This window comes from Mus caroli, chromosome 19 (assembly GCF_900094665.2).
Source record: "Mus caroli chromosome 19, CAROLI_EIJ_v1.1, whole genome shotgun sequence".
Lineage (NCBI taxonomy): Eukaryota > Metazoa > Chordata > Mammalia > Rodentia > Muridae > Mus > Mus caroli.
Window position 1 is genome coordinate 45335827 of NC_034588.1, and position 19362 is coordinate 45355188.

At 40.0% G+C, this 19362-nt stretch overlaps 1 protein-coding gene across 1 annotated transcript in view; it reads left to right on the plus strand.

Annotated features, from left to right (window-relative positions):
- Sorcs3 (sortilin related VPS10 domain containing receptor 3) overlaps nucleotides 1-19362 on the plus strand; it is a 593715-nt gene that overhangs the window by 469326 nt on the left and 105027 nt on the right. The window contains exons 8-9 of the mRNA XM_021151815.2: nucleotides 5367-5456; nucleotides 15719-15898. Coding sequence (XP_021007474.1) covers nucleotides 5367-5456; nucleotides 15719-15898 — 270 coding nt within the window. The remainder of the gene's footprint in view (nucleotides 1-5366; nucleotides 5457-15718; nucleotides 15899-19362) is intronic.

A 19362-nucleotide genomic window follows, 5' to 3' on the forward strand; every position in this document is an offset into this window, starting at 1 on the left:
CTGGGGGCCAGCAAGTTGAAGCTTGAGGCTAATTCATTGCCAGAAGGAGCTTTATCTCCTGCTTGCAAAATGTGGCCTTCCCATCCAGAGACTGCCCCACCTGGGCATATCCATCCCATATACAGTCACCAAACCCAGATGCTATTGAGGATGCCGGGAAGTGCTTGCAGGGAGCCTGATATGGCTGTCTCCTGATATTGCAGCCAACTATTGGACTGCGTGCAGGGTCCCCAATGGAGGAGTTGGAAAAGGAACTGAAGGACCAGAGGGCATTTGAAGCACCATGAGGGGAGCAACAGTGTTAACCTAACAGACCCCACAGAGCTCTCAGGGACTGGACCACCAACCAAAAAGTACACATGGTGGGACCCATAGCTCTGCCACATAGTGGCAGAGGATGGCCTTGTTGGACATCAGTGGAAGGAGAGAACCCTGATCCTGTGGGAATTCGATGCCCCAGTTTAGGGAAATGCCAGGGCAGGAAGGCAGGATTGGGGGTGGGTGGCTGGGGGAGCACCCTCATAGAGGCAGTAGGAGTGAGGTGGGATAGGGGGTTTCTGGAGGGGAGACCTGGAGAGTAGATAACATTTGAAACATAAATACAGAAAATATCCAGTTAAAGAAAATGATGACAACGATGACGACAACAACAACAACAACAATAACAACAACAACAAAATGTGACCTTCTTCACTGTCCTCTTCAGGCAAAGGAGAACAGAAAGGAAGGAGGTTTCATACATCTCTAAGACATTTGTATCTCCATTAAGCTTGGTCTTTCCTAAAAGATTCTACTTCTTAATGTTGCTACATTTATAGATTAGGTGTTAATAAGAAATCTTGGAGAGAATTTAAACATTTAGTCAGTAGTAGTCCATTGCTGTATTCTCTGTCCAATTCTTGTTTTTTGGTCATGTACAAAATGCCCTCGTTCCATCTTAATGACCCCAAAGTCTTAACTTACAACCTCAAAGTCCAAAGCCAAAGTATCATTTAAAGATCATCTAAATCACACATGGATGAGACTGAAGGTGTGATTGGCTCTCAGACACATTGCTCTCTAGCTCTGGGTTCTTATATGATTATAATAGGGTGGTGGGTTAGATATAGGCTAGGTATCTCCATGCAAAGGCACCAAAGCAAGTGATAGGAAAAAAATCACCAGATTTCAAGTAGATCCAAAAACCCAATAAATCCAACTACTTTAATTCTGAAGACTGAAAATGATCTTGGTTTGCCCTGTCTTCTAGGAAGATTGAGGTTGAGCTACATCTATAGCTTTTCTGGGTGTAGCCCGTCCAGCAACACTCATTGATTGGATTGCAGTACCTGTAGCTCTCCTAGGCTGTAGCTCCATAATTTGTGGTATGCTCCTGAAGACTTAGGAAAAATCTCAGCCCCATGGCTTCACTGAGAGTTTCTCAGGTGGAAGCCGCTGTGTTCTGGTCAGACTCTTGCCACCTCCATCCTAGTGAAGACTCAGCTGAGGACTCACGCCTGCAGCATCCTCTTCCTGATCCCTAGGACTTCTCATTCTTGGAAAGTTGGTGGAGGCAGTCAGGCTTCTGTAGCCCTTGAACTCTGCACCTTGAAGTCCATTTCTTACACTTTCTAGAGACTTGGCCAGGGCCACACATGAGGCCCAACAAGGCTAGCCAGAAAGATCTGTAGAGTAATCTGGGAAAGAGAGACTTAGGTGATGCTGTATAGCAAGCCCCAAACCCTTTAAAGCTTTCTGCCCTCAAAACCCTGGTTTTCTGGGCCTATCATGGCAGTAGTAGCTTTGGGAGTCTTCCAAATGCCCCAGGGACCAATCTTCCATCCTCTAAATGAATGCCATCTGCCTTCCTTCTGTTCCTCCCAATCTCTTTATAAAATGTTTCCTTGACCACACCTTTGGCCTTCTTGCCCAAGCACATCTTTTAACTGTTTACATGACCACAATCAGAATTTTCTAAATATCTGATTACCACTTCCCTCTGGAATACAAACTCTATTCAAAATTAATTCTCTCATTTTCCAAGCTGTCTAGAATCCATGTCACAGCTGTACATTTGCTGAGATGTTTCTCCCAACGAATATTCTAACTCTGTACATTGAAATTCAGCTGTCCATGCATACTAGAACATACTGCTATTTCGGTTAAGTTTTTTGAAGGTAGACTGTCCTTCAGTATCTAACTCATTACTCCTGGTTTTCATCTGAATTTTCATTGGCATCATATTTCCTGTCTTCATTTCTACTAGCAGTCTGATCACAACTGCTTAAGTCATTTCTAAGACAACTGAAGATTTCTCTGAAGCTTGCCTCACCTTGAGGCTCTATTCATTGCCATGTGTGCTCTTCTAGGATTCACTTCAGTTTCTAAAACCCTTTCCATGGATAATTTGTATATTTTAGCAACAGCTTACTTCCAGTGCCAATTTATGTGTCATACTATTTATTCTGTCGAGATAAGCAATCTTAAACGGAGTGACTCATAAACATCAAAATTACACTTTTCATTGTGACCAAGAGGCTGGCGAGTCTAAAATCAAGGCAGAGGTGTGTCCATTGTCTGTAAGGGCACTTTCTCTGCCTGTGATTTTGTGTCTTGTCCATTCTGCTCTCACATGGCAGAAGGGATAGATGGGTGAGAGGGGCTAAAGTTAGTTACCTGTAACCATTTTATTAGCCTCAGTTGCTCTTCGTTGACTCAAGTGTTCACATCTATTCACCTTCTAGAATACCCTACATCTTAATAACACTGGGCATTAAACTGTAACATACATTTTATAAGAAATGCAAACATTAAAATTGTGGCCCTTGTGTTGTCTGAGAAGGAAGGAAGCCTCAACAAGGTCATAAGACATGAAGGAACACTTGCAGGAATATGTATGCCACAGGAGTAAACGTTGAAATCCCTGAGAAAAAGGAAGAGGTAAAGTTCAGTAGCTGATTGACAGGACCACAGTAAACTGATGGCAACGAAGACCTTTCCATGGACTCTTGAGGCTTGTATTTAGGTTTAGGCATTATCGAGTTTTGGAAAATGCAAAGAGGTACATAGATAAAGTGGGGAGGAGGCATCTAAATACCTGTGGGAGAGTCTGTGCTAGCATAAGTACTTGGTGAAGCACTTGGGCTATATGGTCTTCCTATAGCCCTCTAATATGTTAGAGCATTCTATGGTCCCTAAGAACCATAATCTGTATTCATTACTGAAGCATGAACATTCTGTGTGATTATGTGTGCCAAAGGGCACATTTAGTGAGGCTCTATAAAGAACTAGATTTTAAGTATAGCATGTATTTGGGGTGCTTCAGTGTGAGTTTGTAATTTTCTACTTTTTTCAGGGTTTCTTGCCATATTTGGGGTGCTTCAGTGTGAGTTTGTAATTTTCTACTTTTTTCAGGGTTTCTTGCCATATTTGGGGTGCTTCAGTGTTACCTCATATGGAGAACCCTCTTTGGGGTTGAAAAAAATGCCTTAGGACAAAATAGATGTGAAAACTGGACAATAGGGTGAATGAATGAAGTGCTATTTAATTGGACATTTTAAAAAGTTTAATTATAGGACTTTCATATCAATTAAAATTATCATCGCTATGAATAATAGCAGTCAGGAAGTTCAGGTGAGGAACATAGAGGTGTGTGCAGATTGCTGTTGAAGATCTAGTTCTCTGGTATCCAAAGTCTGGTCCCCAGACAGCAACAGCACCAAGAAACTTATTAAAAAAGACCACTGACTGACTCTAGTCAAACTCAATATAATCAGACATGGGGCTCAGCAGTCGGAGTTTTAATAAGCCATCCAGGTGATTCTGAAACATGCTAAAACTCGAAACTATTGATCTAGTGTTTTGATTGGCAGGTATGTTTATATGTTTTGATTTTATAGTTAAAATAGAATCAAATCAAACAAATAAATGCACAGGTTCATGCAAGGTCTAAGAGTGTGCCCATGCCCAAGAGTTACATTTCAATCCGGGTCTATGAATTTAATGATTATTTTTAAAAAGTTGGAATTCTCCATCACCATCAATCTCAATATGTCAACACCCACTCCAAGACAACACAAAACAATGTAGATTTATGACAAGTGCTTTAGGAAACTAAAAAAGTAAAAGTTTTAGAATTAAAATCTCATTAGAAAATAGAGACCTGCAATAGCCCTAAACATGAAGGAGAACACCAGTCACTCTTCATTTATAGCCTTAACATCTGCACCAGGCTTTCCCCATACTCTGCTTTATGCTGAGTCTAACATCTGCCCTACCTGGCAGCTTGAAGTACCTACTCTGGGGTCTTCCAATCTGTGAAGGAAAAGGAAGACAGCCAGGGGGGAGGCCATCCTTCAGACCGAGGGGTGGTGGGGGTCTTTCAACAGAGACATTACACCCCACTGCTCCTAGCAGTTGTGGAGGATGGCTGCCAGCTTTTGGCCAGGAGTGAGGTCCTGGCTGGTGTCCAGCATGTGCTTGGTGAGAAGGAAGCATGTGCCTAGAGTAATTGCCTCTGCAGCAGCCTGGTTGCTATTGTCCTCCTGCTATTTTCTCTGAACAGGCCATGCTATCTTCTTCTGTGAATATTAATTTCCCCTGAGTTAGGATAATTGGACCAAGAGCAGCCCTCCACAGAGCTGTGCCATATTGGCAGGACATTTCCAGAAACGCAGGCTTGTGGACCAATTTTTGGAGTGATACCATGTCATCTAATGAAGGATCCATCTTTTGCCAAGTGAGGTGGCTAAGCCTATTCCTGTCCTCTGAGCTCTGAACAAACAGAAGTTTATACATTCCATGTCTGAACTTTTCTTCTTACCTTCACTGCCTTTAATCAGCTTGCACACAGGAAGGATCAAAAAGCATCTGTCCTATGCATGGATTTATGAATATGAATGGAAAAGTGTGACCATCAGAAATGAAATGAAATTTCCCAGTTGTGATGGCTTGAGTCGTGCTAATCATTTAGATTCCAAGCAATGCTTATGATCATGATGCTGTGGTTGCAATGGATTAATACATTGTTAGAAAATAACAGATACTGGACAAATAGATCATGATTGAAACCGATGCTGATAGCTTCTTTGTTTTCAGTGGAAAATGCACATTAGGCGTGTTGCATCTGCAAAGCACAGTGACAGCATACAGAATCACCTTATGATTTTACCTAGGAGCACAGGAATTATCATTGTAACTGTGTATTGACTGCATCAGCACCAGGACATAGAAATACTCAGGAGTTCCATGGGATCAGGGACTCAAAACACTAACAATAGATAGACCCGAAAAGGTAATTTTGAGCCTATTGAGCTTACTTATGGACAGGAGAGTATTTTCTAACTTGTGTCCCCATCTGATCTCTTCTTGTTTCTCCCATGATCCAGGTAACAATAGGTGGACGAGCCAGCTACTACGTGTCGTATCGAAGAGAAGCCTTTGCCCAGATAAAGCTGCCCAAGTACTCCTTGCCAAAGGTATTGCACATAGTACCTGCTATCTTGAGACTTGCTAGACCAAGTTAGGAATGGACAGGCAGCCTGCCATTGGCATTTAGTCTGGAGCACTCCTAAGGGATTTTGGCCACTGTTGATGGTGCTGAATGTGAGCACTATAGTTCTTTCTCAGCAGCATGGCAGGCATGAGTTTGATTTCCTCTAACTCGAGCGTGTGGTAGGATCCTGTGCTCTTTGACAAAAGTGAGAGAGAAAGGAAGGCTGGCTTTGAAATCGGTCTCTTCAGAGCAGACTCCTTTCAAAAGCAGTGCTGTTGACAAACAGAAGATAAGTTTGTCCAGCAGGAGCAAAGCTGCTACTTGTGTAGCTAAAAGTACACAGATAAGTCTGCTGGTTTTCCTGCTCCTCTTTGCATTTCAAGGGTAAATATGAACACATGCTACCTGTTGGTGTTCCACTCTCTCACTGAGTAGATAAAATAGCCTGACTTACTAGAACAATAATATCAAGTGCTAACATTTCAACTCCTCCACTGGCAGATTATAAAGCTTATTCTATGGGTCCCACATTACATGAATACCGGCTTCTAGGTGAAGATGGATCTTGTTAGTTCACTGTGAACAAGACCAGGATGTGATGGCATCCCTTAATGGGACTGCAGGAATCCATCCTGGGGCATGCTCATGCCATGCCATATGGTAGTAAGACACTGGCCTCTAAGATGAGGCTAAGAAACAGTGTGTAAGCTACCTGAGCATGAGTGGGATGATTATGGGATAAGAAGATAAATCACTTTATATCCCTTGGTATTTTGTTTTCAGTATGGGTGTATTCATTCATTCTTTATTAATTTATTCAACCTTTCTTTAAGTAGGCAATCTGTTAAACATTGTACTGTTTAAAAGTCATTAAATGATGGAGGGTTCAAATTATAAAACTCAATCTCTCTCTATTCTTTTTACTCTTTGCCAAAATTAATTTTTAACGATTTTAATTGAAATAGAATTCCACCATTCCCCCTCGAAATAGAATTTCATCATCCTGGCTCCATTTCTTCCCTCCTGCCCTTACGACTCTCAAGTTGACTTTGATTATATTTGTTATGTGAGTGTTTGTGTATGTTAATGCTAATTATATTCATTATATGAGTGTTTGTGTATGTATGTTTATACATAAATATGACCTGCTGTGCCAACATTTTTGCTTGTATTTATACAAGATACAGATAGCAACTCTGTCTTAGACAACCAGTAAAGGGCTTCATCCTTGGAAGGGGGTGATTCTCTTCCTTCCAAGCAGGATGCAGTCCAGCTTCTATGATTTGATTCAGGGAAAAAGCAAGGTGGTAACAGAAGGGCAGGAGTTGATCAATAAGACTTTGATTCTTTTCTGTGGTCCTTGACTTCAAAGTACAGAGCACGCCAATGTGCCACTCTTTGGGCCACCGAGTTCTGAGTCACACCTAGGTGGAAGAAAGGCTTGCCAAATGACTTGCTTGTGTTCAGAAGTGGTATTAAGTCAAAAGGTGCTATTTGTTTCAGCAGTCGATATGGCACTGGATAGTTATGACTGGGGATAGCATTAATGGCATAAATTGTGTTGTAGCTATACTGGCTGTTATATACACGATTTAACTTAATTTCTTGAACTCTGCACACTTTATAAAGATCAAAAATATTTGAAAGCAACAGAAATCAAATAAGCATAAGTTTAATAACATATTTAAAAACATTTGCTAAAAAAACATTGAACTATAGCTAGAATAGTAAATATGGTAACAAATGTCTCTTACCTGCTAACATCAAATAAATATAAATTTAATAAAATGTACTAAACCATTTTTTAAAATTGAACTAGACATGGATTGAATAGTGAATGCAATGCAAATATTTTCTGCCAGTTAAAGCTTTCAGTCTGGCAGAGAAGCACCATTAGGTAATCCAGTGTAAGTACAGGGAGATTCTAGAAGTCTAAGGAACATTTTTAGACAAAAGTGCATCTAATTGAATGTGGATAGTGAAGGCAACTTCCTAGAGAAAATTGTGTTTAAGATAATATAATAAAATCTCTAAAATTTGACCTGTAAACAAAAGTAGGTCAGAAGTACAAGGGTGGTAGATAATATAAGAATGTCTTATTATCTCAGAGGAATTAGTACCATGATACCTGCTGATAGCAAAATTCGTAGATGACTAAAGTCTCTCGTATAGCTATCATGACACAGCATTTTCATTTCCTATGTACATCTTTTCTGAATACTTGATATCATCTTTGAATCTCATGCCAATATTGTTTAGGGGATCACAAAAAGAAATGGCACGCTGTGTTTGTTAAGCAAAGGTGTGTAATTAATGTTGCATTGATCTCTGGAGAACAGGGTTTGGGAAGACCAACTACACTTGCAAAGGCCTTGTTTTAAGAGCAAACATGGCTCCTTTAATAAAGTTAAAATATGCCTTGTGATGTTTGGTTGCAGAGTTTGGCAGAATGTCTGATGAAAAGGGCAGATCCCATATTAAATAGCCTTGGGGGAACATAGAGGCTGGTTTCTGATTTCACTCTGGCTTCTCTACAAGTAGATTTTGTCAGAAAATTATTCAGGATGGTGACTGCAGGATGTACCCATCAAGTAGTCTAAAGCCAGACAGGAAACCAGTATGAGAGAATAAGAAAGGGACAATTCAGCCATGATCTTCCTAAAGGAGGATGCTGTGGTCCCCAACCTCCAGGCCTGAGCCTGCAAGTCTCCTTACCTTTACCTAAAATGTGTGTTTCAGGAACCTTCCAAAACATCTCTCCACTGTAAGGAATTTACAAACATGTTTACCTCAGTATGAGTGCATATTTTATGAAATTTTAACCTTCTTAGGAAAGCAATAGTTCAGTCCCTTAGGCGTGTGGCTGCAGGTGGGGTACAAATGAGGCCCTGAATTGATTTTTACACAGAGCAGTCCATTAATGATTAGCAACCCCATGGTGACTTATTGTGGAGGCATATCCAACCAGGCATGCAGCCCCTTCATAGAAGTGCATCCAGATAGACTTCTCATTAATACAAGACTGCTGTGAAGGCAGCTGGATGGTGATCGATCATTTTATTAGCCAGTGTTGGCCCAGATTTTCATAATTAGGGCTAAGGAGCTAGGGGCAGAGAGACTGAAGGCAAGCTAGGTCTTTCTATTGTTTAAGAGACTGAAATGACTTGTTCCACGCAGTGTTATAGCTGCCGTTAGAAGTGTTGGGTAAAAACAAAATGATAGAAAGGTTTCCTATTATCACGGCCCCTCTTGCTTCTGTTCACAACCTATCTGTTCAGAACATGCATACCTTGACTTTCAAGTATTTTGCAGAGGGTGAGATGAATGACATTAATAATGAGCAGATTTATTAAAATGAAGAGTAGCTTGTCTAGGCTTCTGTAGTTCCCATGTTGAGCTCTGCGTAGGGATTCTCACCCCGTAGGTGTGACACTTACATGCCAGTCAGAAAGCACGGTGGAAGAGAATAAGAAATATAGCAGGGAAAAGACAGTTGAACTTTTGAGCAGAACCCTAAATTCCCCTTCAAGCTCAACCACTTACCCAGGAGCCTGGATCTGCTCAAAACAAAATGGCATAGCAACACTGAAACCTTGTGAGGTGTCAATGAATGGCTCATGGCATGTCCATGTAACATGCTCAGTAAATTTAAGGAACAACGGTGAGGGGAAGATAATACCAATGTCCTCAACCTGCCTGCTATGCAGATTAAGCTTAGGGTACAGTTGTGTCTCCAACAGCATTGGCCTCCATATTGCTTAAGGCTGTCAATGGACCATCGGGAACCTGATAGAGACTTTTTGTTCCCTTAGGTTCTAATTTTTTTCTTAAGTTGTAATTCTAAAAGTTGTTTCTACAAGAGAAAGATTTCTGTTTGCTCTTTTCCCCTAAAAGTATTTGGGCTCTAGTGATACTCCTGAACTTTGCCTGAACCCCATTATTCTGGAAAACAGCCAAAGTTAAGGAATATGCCTCCATTTTGTGTTTGGAGAGGGGCTTCTCAAAGAATTGCTTTCCAGGAGACTTGGTACAACTAAGATGTCTGACCTGTTTTTCTGTAACAAGGCCTCATTTATATTCTTGCTCTCATATGTGATTAGCTGAACTGTTGTCCTACAAACAAATGTGGACAAAACACCTAATAATTTGGCTTGACCAAACTTAAATCTGGCTTTTTTACTGCCCTCTCCTCTTGAACTTTGCCCATCCTCAAGCTTGTACACATAGTTGAGAACTTGGACAAACAATGCAGTGAGGGGCAGCCATCTGTCTGACCCTAAAGTATCTCTGAGCATCACTTGACTTCAAAGAATATTTCTCCTTCAGTTGCTTGGTCATGTCATCTCCATGTTCTGCTACATACTCAGTCCCTTTTTATTATATATATATATATATATATATATATATATATATATATATANTAGATATGTATATATAATATATATATATATTATATATTATATATATATCTTTTTAAAAGCAAATATTGAGGTTTCAGAAAAACTTTTGTAGATAAAGTGCTTGACATGTGTGAGAGTTCAGATTCTCAGCATCTTTATATGTGCTCACATACAATCCCGCTTTTGGAGAGTTAGAGTCAGGGAATCCCCTTAAGCAAGCTGGTTGAAATATACTATGTATTCAGGGTTTAGCAGAACACCCTGTCTCAGTAAACAAGTATAGAGTGATTGAGGAAGAAGATGTCTGAAGTCAAATTCTTGTCTTAACACACAAGCTTCTACATACATGTGAACACACATAGGCATAAAAGACATATTACACCCACATACACATGCAACAAAACTAACTGAAGTATATAAGACTAAAAAGAACAAGTAAGAAGAAATTTAAAAGCAATTCTCTGCAAGGCATGATGTTACGTGCATCTTATTCAAACATTTGGGAAGTAGAGCCAGGAGGATCTCTAGCTCTAGGCCAGCATTGGCCATGCACTGGGTTTGAAGCCAGTCTGGCATACATTAAACCCTTTTGTAAATGAAACAAAGCAGAAGCAGTTCCTTCTGATGTACTTGCAGATATTATATCAGAGTTTGCAATTGCTTTTCCTTATCTGTGTCGGAGTATGCAGTCATTTGTCAATAGGATGTAGTTAGCCCCATTGTGAATAATGAGGCAGGGGTGGAAGCTATTTCCTTAACATTCTTATAAAAACAGTGACAAGGATATTAACTTTTGTCTCCTTACCTAGGTCTGGTAGGTCACAGCCACCGTCCTTAAGGATTTCTGTGTAGTCCTAATCTGTTAGCACATTCCCACTCTGTCGTCTATGCATTGCTAGCTGTCCCCTATCCTCCCATCCATGTACTCCATGTGACTTTGAAAATCCTGCAGCCATCTTTACGAATGACCACCTATGTGTCATACCTACTCTTACATCTCTACCCTTCTTTTCATTGAGCTTTCTGGAATAGTTGGTATAATGCCCCCTTGCCCAGTACTAATGCTTTTCCCTTCTCGTATGCCCTTCTCTTAGGAGTAATGCTTCTTAGATTCTTTCAATCTGTGTGTTCTCTGAGTAATTACATCCATTTTTTTTGTTTATATTGGTGATGACTTCATGAACAACCACATCCCATCTCTCACCAATACCAAGCCCTTTACTGAACTGCCTATTCAGAGTGCAGCCTCTCACAGGCCTTGCTTAAGAAGACCAGACCTGAGTTAGTATTTGCTCTGTATTCCCTGTGCCTCATCATTGTTTTTAGATTCTTTCACACCCCATTATTTACTTTGTAAACTTTTGTTCTGTGTGTACTCTACAGCAAATTCTTTGCAAAGTACTAGAGGTAAAGTCATAAATACGAGGGGTTTTGCTCTCTGGAAGCTTAGTGTTCAATGAGAGAGAAAGACAATAAACAATTAATTATGTGTGATTACTTTATCACTAATTACAAATGCACCACATGAAATCTAAAAGTAAAGAGGCCAGTTTTACAAGTCAAACCCTGTCTATGTGTTCTCCCCAATAGATTTTCTAATAGGCCACCAATCCACTTTACAGAGACAGCACTAAGAACCTACTTCCTACGTTCAGATCTTCATACACGTTATACTTCCTTCCAAATAAAGGTTAGATGTGCTGCACAAAGTCCTTTGTGGTACAGCCTATCTACTCTTACCCCTTGCATGAGGAGATGTGCAAAGCCCTTAACCTGTGTTCCTGAGAGTTTCACACTCTCTCAATTGACTGCTTTAGTGTAGCCTCCAGTTAAGGCTGGGAAGATCCAAGAACCTGCTGTCTTCCTCATCGGGGTATCTGCTTAGGGACATCTTCTTTGATGTAGCTTTATTAATCTTTTATCCTTCTTCCTACCTTCAGTGTGGTGCCCCAGAAGGTGCAAAATGCTTAATCATTTAGGTGTTTCATGTAAACTTTTAAGAGGCCCAGAATATTAGAAAACAAACAAACAAACAAGTAAACAAAAATAAACAAAGAACGGGAAGGAACACAGAAGTATTTTCATTAGTGTTTGCTTCAGAAGACCCTGATTTTGTTTTGTTATGTTTTCAAAAATATGATTTTTCAAATCACTTACCATTAAAATGGTAGGGGGTAGTATTGATCAATGCTTTCCAAATAACATATGTGCTTATTCTGAGGCTTTTTGAGTTGTTGCAGTGTTTGCCAGGTTCCCTTTCAATGGTTTCTTACTATAGTTCCCTTCCTCTGTGTTCTCCCTTTATCACCGTCTCTCTTCCCACACGTTCTCAGGATCAGCAAATAAGAAAGTAATAGTTGCTTTGCAGTTTAATTAAGGTAGCTCCATTAAAGAAAACATTCATGATAGTACAGAACCCTGTTGGACTGATTTTTAACTGATACTACATTTTTTTCTTAACATTTTAATATTCCGGTTAGTATCTGTTGACTTGTTTAACATGATCTATTTAGAAAGAGTTAATATGCAAGCATGAACCTACCTGTGGCCCATGGCTCTATGCACCATAAGATAGCTATGGTGTGTCCAAAGCAATTTAAGACCTTGTGAACTTGCTTAAGACATTATTACAATTGTGACTCAATTGTGGGGTTCTTTAATGAGCACTTTGTAAGTGACAATGTCACGTTGCAATATTGGATAGTTGTACAAGCTTGGAAAAACATTTCAAAGAGATTCTGTGGGATCATCTAGAAGGCTTGTTCAGGTATAACTATAGAGCTTTCTATCTTAGCTATTTAGGAGGCAGAAGCATGAAGATGCTTTGAGTTCAGGAGATCAAGGCTAGCTCGCACATCTTAGTTGCTGTCTCTATTGCTGTGACAATGACCTGGTAGAAGTAACTTAATGGAAAGGGGGGCTTTTCTTGATCATAATTTGATTCCAGTTCCTTGTGGCAGGAGAATGAAGCAGCTGGTCACACTGAATACAGAGTTAAGAAGCAAAGTGTAGAATCTGCTTGTGCTCCGCTTACTTTCTCTTTCCTACACAACTCAGAATTCCAGCCCAGGGAATGGTGCTACCCACAGTGACTGAGTCTTCTATTATTAACTAACATAACATAACCTACCCGCTGGTATGTGCAGAGGTCTGTTCCCTCCCCCCCCCCAGGTAATTATAGCTTTGTAGTTGACTATCAATATTAACCATTGTACTTTGTAGTATAACAAAAGCTCTTCAATGAGAGAATAATGACAAATTTGATGAGGCTCTGTAAGTCATTTTGATCACACTGAAGTTATATCTTCAGTAACATGGTGCTTAAAGTATTAGCTTCTTGATTCAATCTCAGTAATGTCATTTGTCATCTGAATGACTGACGCATGAAGTACTCCTTGGGAGGGCAATACAGAATCTTATACATGAGAGATATTTTAACTTCTTATGCTGGAGGCTGAGGACCTGCTCATGAATTGGCATAGCACAGGATAGCACTTTCTTAATATACACTCAGAGTAAAGCTGGTTGCCTCTAACCCTGGCCGTTCCACGCTATTCTAAGTCGCTTTCTTTCCACTTACTTTACATTAGTTTAGTCTGAAATAACTTAGCTCATTCATTTTTATGACCAAAACATCTGGGAAAACCCCAAGCATCTCTATTGCATTTTTATCAGGGTAAGTGAATTTAATTCGGATTTCCTGCAGCTGCTCTTTCCCCTCCTACTGGGTTCTTGGGCATTCATTCCATATCTACACAACACGATTTCATCCGAGGGATTTTAGGAGTAAAACTTCTTTCAATTTTAAAGCAGTTCAGCAGAAACCTATAATTCTACAAGACATATAAGCACCAATGAGCAAGTTAAGCCTGAGTCAAAATGACTTAGAAAGTTCAAGGCTAGAGGCTACTGACAAATGACCTCTAATTAAATGTCTAGAATGTGTTTGTCTACTTTTTCTGCCTTCCAGTTTTCAAGATCATATGGCATATTCCTCAGTAGGATGGGGGAGGGGCTGGCTACAGTGCTGACATTGAAGACACTGTTGCTCTTTCAACTTGAAATGGATTCTGGGAAAGGTAGACCACACTGATTAGTAATTTGCTATCTGCCCTGGTTACTGCTGCTGCTGCTACCAGTGCACTTCACAGATACAAGTGTGGCTCTCCATCTGTGACCTGTTACATGGCATGCACACTGTATTTATGCATTTTAATGCCATCACTTTAAACAGATGTTTAACTGTGCCAACATGTCCTCCTGAAAAATGCATATATTTTTTTGGTATGGACTTGAATGTGTCATTATTATGCAGTGATTTGAGTGCCTGTGGTATGGTTTTTGTAAACTAGTTTTGAATTGTGAACCATTCAACTGGATTTTAGGAATAATACAGACCAGGATTAGAAACTAAAACAAATGCAAGGACTGTGAATGTCATGCTACCTTGTAAGGAGCAGAGCATTAGAATACAGATTTTTTTTTGCAGGGTGGAAACCTTAATGGTGCCACATCCATATAGCAGCCTAGAGAATCAGGTTTTCATACAGGCCCAACTGACATTTGCAATCAGTCTTTACTGTACTGCTTGCTAGTGTAAAAGCACGGGTAACTTGCCCTGATAGGAGTGTTTGTGTCTAGATTTACTATATGTTGTTATGCCATGTTCGGTTGATATCCCTGGAAGGCCATCTCTCTCTCTCTCTCTCTCTCTCTCTCTCTCTCTCTCTCTCTCTCTCTCTCTCTCTCTTCTGAAGGGAAAGAGAGGAGGAATAGATCTGGGAGAGAGAAGACAGCAGGGGAAGGGGGAAGAGTAGAGAGTGGGAAAATTGAGGTCGGGATGTAATATATGAGAGAAGAATAAATAAAGAAAAAGAGAGAAAAAGATCACGGATCTAGAAATTACACATTCAAATGAAACTCACCATTATGTCAATCAGACCCTTAGATAGTCACAGTCTGGTTCTGTCATTCACTATCTGTGCAATTTGGAGCAGTTTGATGAGCTTCTATGTGCCTTAGTTTGCTCCAGAAAATGATAATAATCATGCTATTTCTATCATTGGATTATTTGACTTTTAATCGGAAAAAAAATTGAATGACAGAATAGAGCCCAAGTCCTAGGTACTTTTTTTTTCACTCCTTGGGAAGAAAATTGGAATTCGTGGAGGCTGATACATACGTCAGCCACTTGTCTCACAGTGGCAGTGCTTAGACCCACACCCAGGACACCAAGTTCCAGGTTGAGTGTGATTACTGGCCAAGCATATTTTTTTTAATCTCATTTGCATCAGGCTCTCTATCAGCTTCACTTAGATAACACATAGAACTCCTGGACACAATTAAGTGACTCGTGTCCATGTGTTACGTGAGGTTGGAGGTCTATGGCTGGACCTACTCGTCTCATTGCCACCTACTTGATACTGAGGATTCTTAAGGAAAGCACTGAGCTGCAAGATTTAAAACCATTAAGTGAAGATCAAAAGATGGAATAGGGCCTGCTGCTCCACATGTCTGAGTGTCCTCCTAGATGGCTAGATGCCTCTGTTAGCACTAACACTACATTTCAGACATAAACATAAAAAATGAGCAGGGACGAATCCCTTGGAACCACGGGAAATGAGGCCCACTAAAGCCCCTTACAGCCATCTTGCTGTCACTTAGCAAGGAACAGAAATCGTGATGCTCACGATTTATAGCCTCGGTCCAACACAGAACTACTTAACGTTGCCTATAACTCAAGATTTTCCTCAACCATTTCACAAGTCACGGGAATTACCTGAGGTCCCAGTGGGGAGAGAGGTACAGCACTCTACCTTCTCACAGGCCATCTGTCTCATTATAGGACATGCACATTATCAGTACCGATGAGAACCAAGTGTTTGCAGCCGTCCAAGAATGGAACCAGAACGACACCTACAACCTCTACATCTCAGACACACGTGGGATCTACTTTACCCTGGCTATGGAGAACATTAAGAGCAGCCGAGGTCTAATGGGAAACATCATTATTGAATTATATGAGGTATGTAGCCAACATTCTCCCTCCCTGGATTGACCTTTCCTTTTTACGTTTTTTTTTTTTTAACTTTATAAAGCACAAGCACTATACTCCTGTGTTTGACCGCAGCTGTTTCACGTGGCAGTTCCATTTTGAGGCAAGGGATGTAACCTCTTTGTACTCCAGTGCCAGAGAAATAAAGATACAAGTGCTTGTCTGTAGTATTCATGTGAGGTGAGCTATGCTGTGTGTAAGGGATCCACCGTCTCTGTAAGGTCAGTGTTTGCACATGTATGAGCATGCCAGAACTAAAGGCCCACAGCATACATGATGTCTTAAGGAGCCTTTCAAAACTCCATGCTTCCTGCTATGTTTCTTTCTAGAAAAAAAAAAAAAGAATGCTATGTGCATGCAGAAATTATTTTTAAAATGATGCTTATGAACATAATTTAGAGGAAAAGAAGGAAAATTTTAAAAAATCCTTATAAAAGAGTAAATGCCACAACATGGTATAATGAAAAATTTGCCTTGATATGAGTGATATATATAATATATATATATATATATATATATATATATATATATATATATATATACCCAGTTCAAAGGACACTTTCCCTAGGAAATCCAGAAATCAGAGAAAAATTCCAGACCCTTAGATATTTGTTGTTTCCTTATGTCTTTAAAGTCAGGCATGACTTTTTGACAGTTCTAGAAAGAGAAGTGGTGAAATGATCCGGTTATTCTAGGGATATGATGGGCTGAATTTTGTAGAGTGTGCCTTATGTGGCAAAAGAAAACTGGCTGGTGCTTAAACTCACGTAGGTGGTGACGAGCAAGCTCAGCTCTGGCTGGGCTCTCAGATTACCGGGATGAGCTGTGCTCTGGTGGATTTCCCTCTTGTCAAAGCAAATGTGGCTTTTGGAGTGGAAACAGAAGAGAAGGTTCAGTACATGGCCCTATGGCATCCTCTGGTTAATGTTCGTCGAAGTTCTGGCATCTGTGTTGTCTACTTATTCACCACCTAGCTACTACAATGTCTCTACTCTCACATCCCATTCCCAACTTCATATCTCAATTGTTTATTTACCTTTTTTTTATATATTTCACTGAATCCACTTAGTGCTGTCCATTACTGCACAAGTACAGGATCATCTACTGGAACATGGTAAAGGTATAACATATTACATTCTTAAACTAAATCAAATCTCCCTCCCCTAGCAGGCACTCTGTGTCATCAGCAACTTAGCCAGGGCTGGGAGATTATGTTACCTGCCCCCATGCATGCTGGGGTACCCACTGCCTTTATCTTGTGAAAATCTAAAAAAATTCTCTCTAACAAAGAAGGCTTATTTGAAGAAATATTCAAGTTTCTTCCTAGATTTGTAAAGACTGGCAGCAAAGTCTATGGGGTATAGGTAACTTTGATAAACTTTTATTCTTTACCTTTACTCTAATCAAGAGACAGAAATATACCTTCGTTATTAACAATAAGCTACAGCCTTGGGTATAGTTTAGAGGAATATCCCCAAGATTTAGAAGACTCTAAGAATAAATATCCATGCCCCTAGGCTCTCACCCAAATCAAAGAGTATAAACCTTGCTGCAGATGACCTCATAGCAAAATAAATAAATAAATAAATAAAATAGAAGGTCCATCTGGGGACCATGGTGTCCATCTCTAATCTCAGCACTCTGAGAGCTGAGGCAAGAGAATCATGGGTTCAAGTCCAGTTTATGATACATAGATAGAACCTGTCTAAATAGGTAGGTAGGTATGTATGTAGGTAGGTAGGTAGATAGATAGATAGATAGATAGATAGATAGATAGATAGATACAAAAAAGGAAGAAGGAAGAAATCACTATTTTTCCATTTTTGCTCTTGACATGAGGGTGAGTTTACCATTGTGCTTTTCATTCAGGGAGCCTGGGTCTCCTTGGTGATTTAGAACCTCGAGATGCTAATCTGAAGCAGGGCATGAATCAGTATGAAGAATACTCAGATCCATGTCATTTTTTTCTCACTCCTGAAGTTAGTCTTGTGCTTTCAATGTCACTGGGAAAAATTCACGGTGTTACTGGTTTTATTGAGAAGAAAGCCATAGTACTTAAGACGATATCTTTAACGCAAGCTCTGTGAGCCTGCTTTCCACTCAATTTGACCACAGTTGATCATGACCATACTTTGTGTTCACACTCTTGACAGAATCCTCTGGGAACTTGGACTTGTCTGCTGGGGTTTGAATGGGTCAGTAAGCAATTTATCTGTTTTACCTGAACTGGACTAGGCCCTAACTGAAGCAGAGAGCAATAAAACAAATGGAGGTCATAGTCTTTTTATCTGTTTCTTTATGTTTGAGATTGTGTTTTAACATATCAACTTAAAAGTCCTAGGACTAAATAGTGAATCAAACATGCCTCCCTAGAAGTGTAATTATGAACAGCAATGAGGTACAGCATGCGTGTATGAATTATTTGTGTAGATTCTAAACCAAGGGAGAATATGATCAGCTGTATATGCCCAGTTCTTTTTCTGAGAGTGACATGTTTTCTTATCAGTCCCATTGACACCCTCTGAAGGAAGTATTGGAGAAGTGTAATCTGCCCCAAATGTTAAGAATAGAATGAACCAATGGATAGGAAGACAGGTTAAATTTTTGATAATGTATGCTAGCCATCCAAATAGTACGAAATAATGCTTGTCAGAGACATGGGTGAAAACTGGATAATTGATTAGATTTCAGATTCTGGAAAGCATTTAATAATGAGTGAATAAATTGGAGCCTGACATTATCTAGACCATGACCATATTGAAGATTTGTAATGGATGGTGCTGTTTTGCACCTGGAGATACGTTCTGTGGTTTGGAGATAAAGCTCAATTTAATTGGTCTCTAGGGGTCATTAGGATTTAACCTTCTTCACTGGAGATTCTTAAACACAGACAGAGAATGAGAGTGGGAGCCATATGGACAGTTAGCAAAGAGAATATAATTCTTTTGGACTTCAAGTGCCCTTGAGTAATACAGCTGGGAAAGGCAGTAAATTTCTTGTCTCATTCAGCCAAATACATACAATTTAAGCAAATGCATTTTGTCTGGTGATATGAGGTCTGATGCGATAATAGCAACCTACTGGGCAGGTCTATGCGATACCTCTAAGGTAGAATCCAGAGTCCACCTTGTATTAGAAGCATCTTTCTGCTGAGTTGTAGGATCACACCCTAGGAGGTTGAATTCTAACTTGAGAAATTTGTAGTAACTCAAAGGTGGCTTAGATTCAGCCAGAGACTGCTGAATCCAAGAGAAAGGGTTTAGGGAGACTGAGTCCAGTAAGTGGAGATCTGTTTTCATGGAAGGTTTGGAGGCATTGTGGAACAGTGGGGTATGGGTTGTAAGCTGGTGGCACAGATTTGACACATACTCAGTATAGCAGTGGGCATGCACACTGGGTTTGAGGTCTTTTTCTCACAATTACATTACCAACAA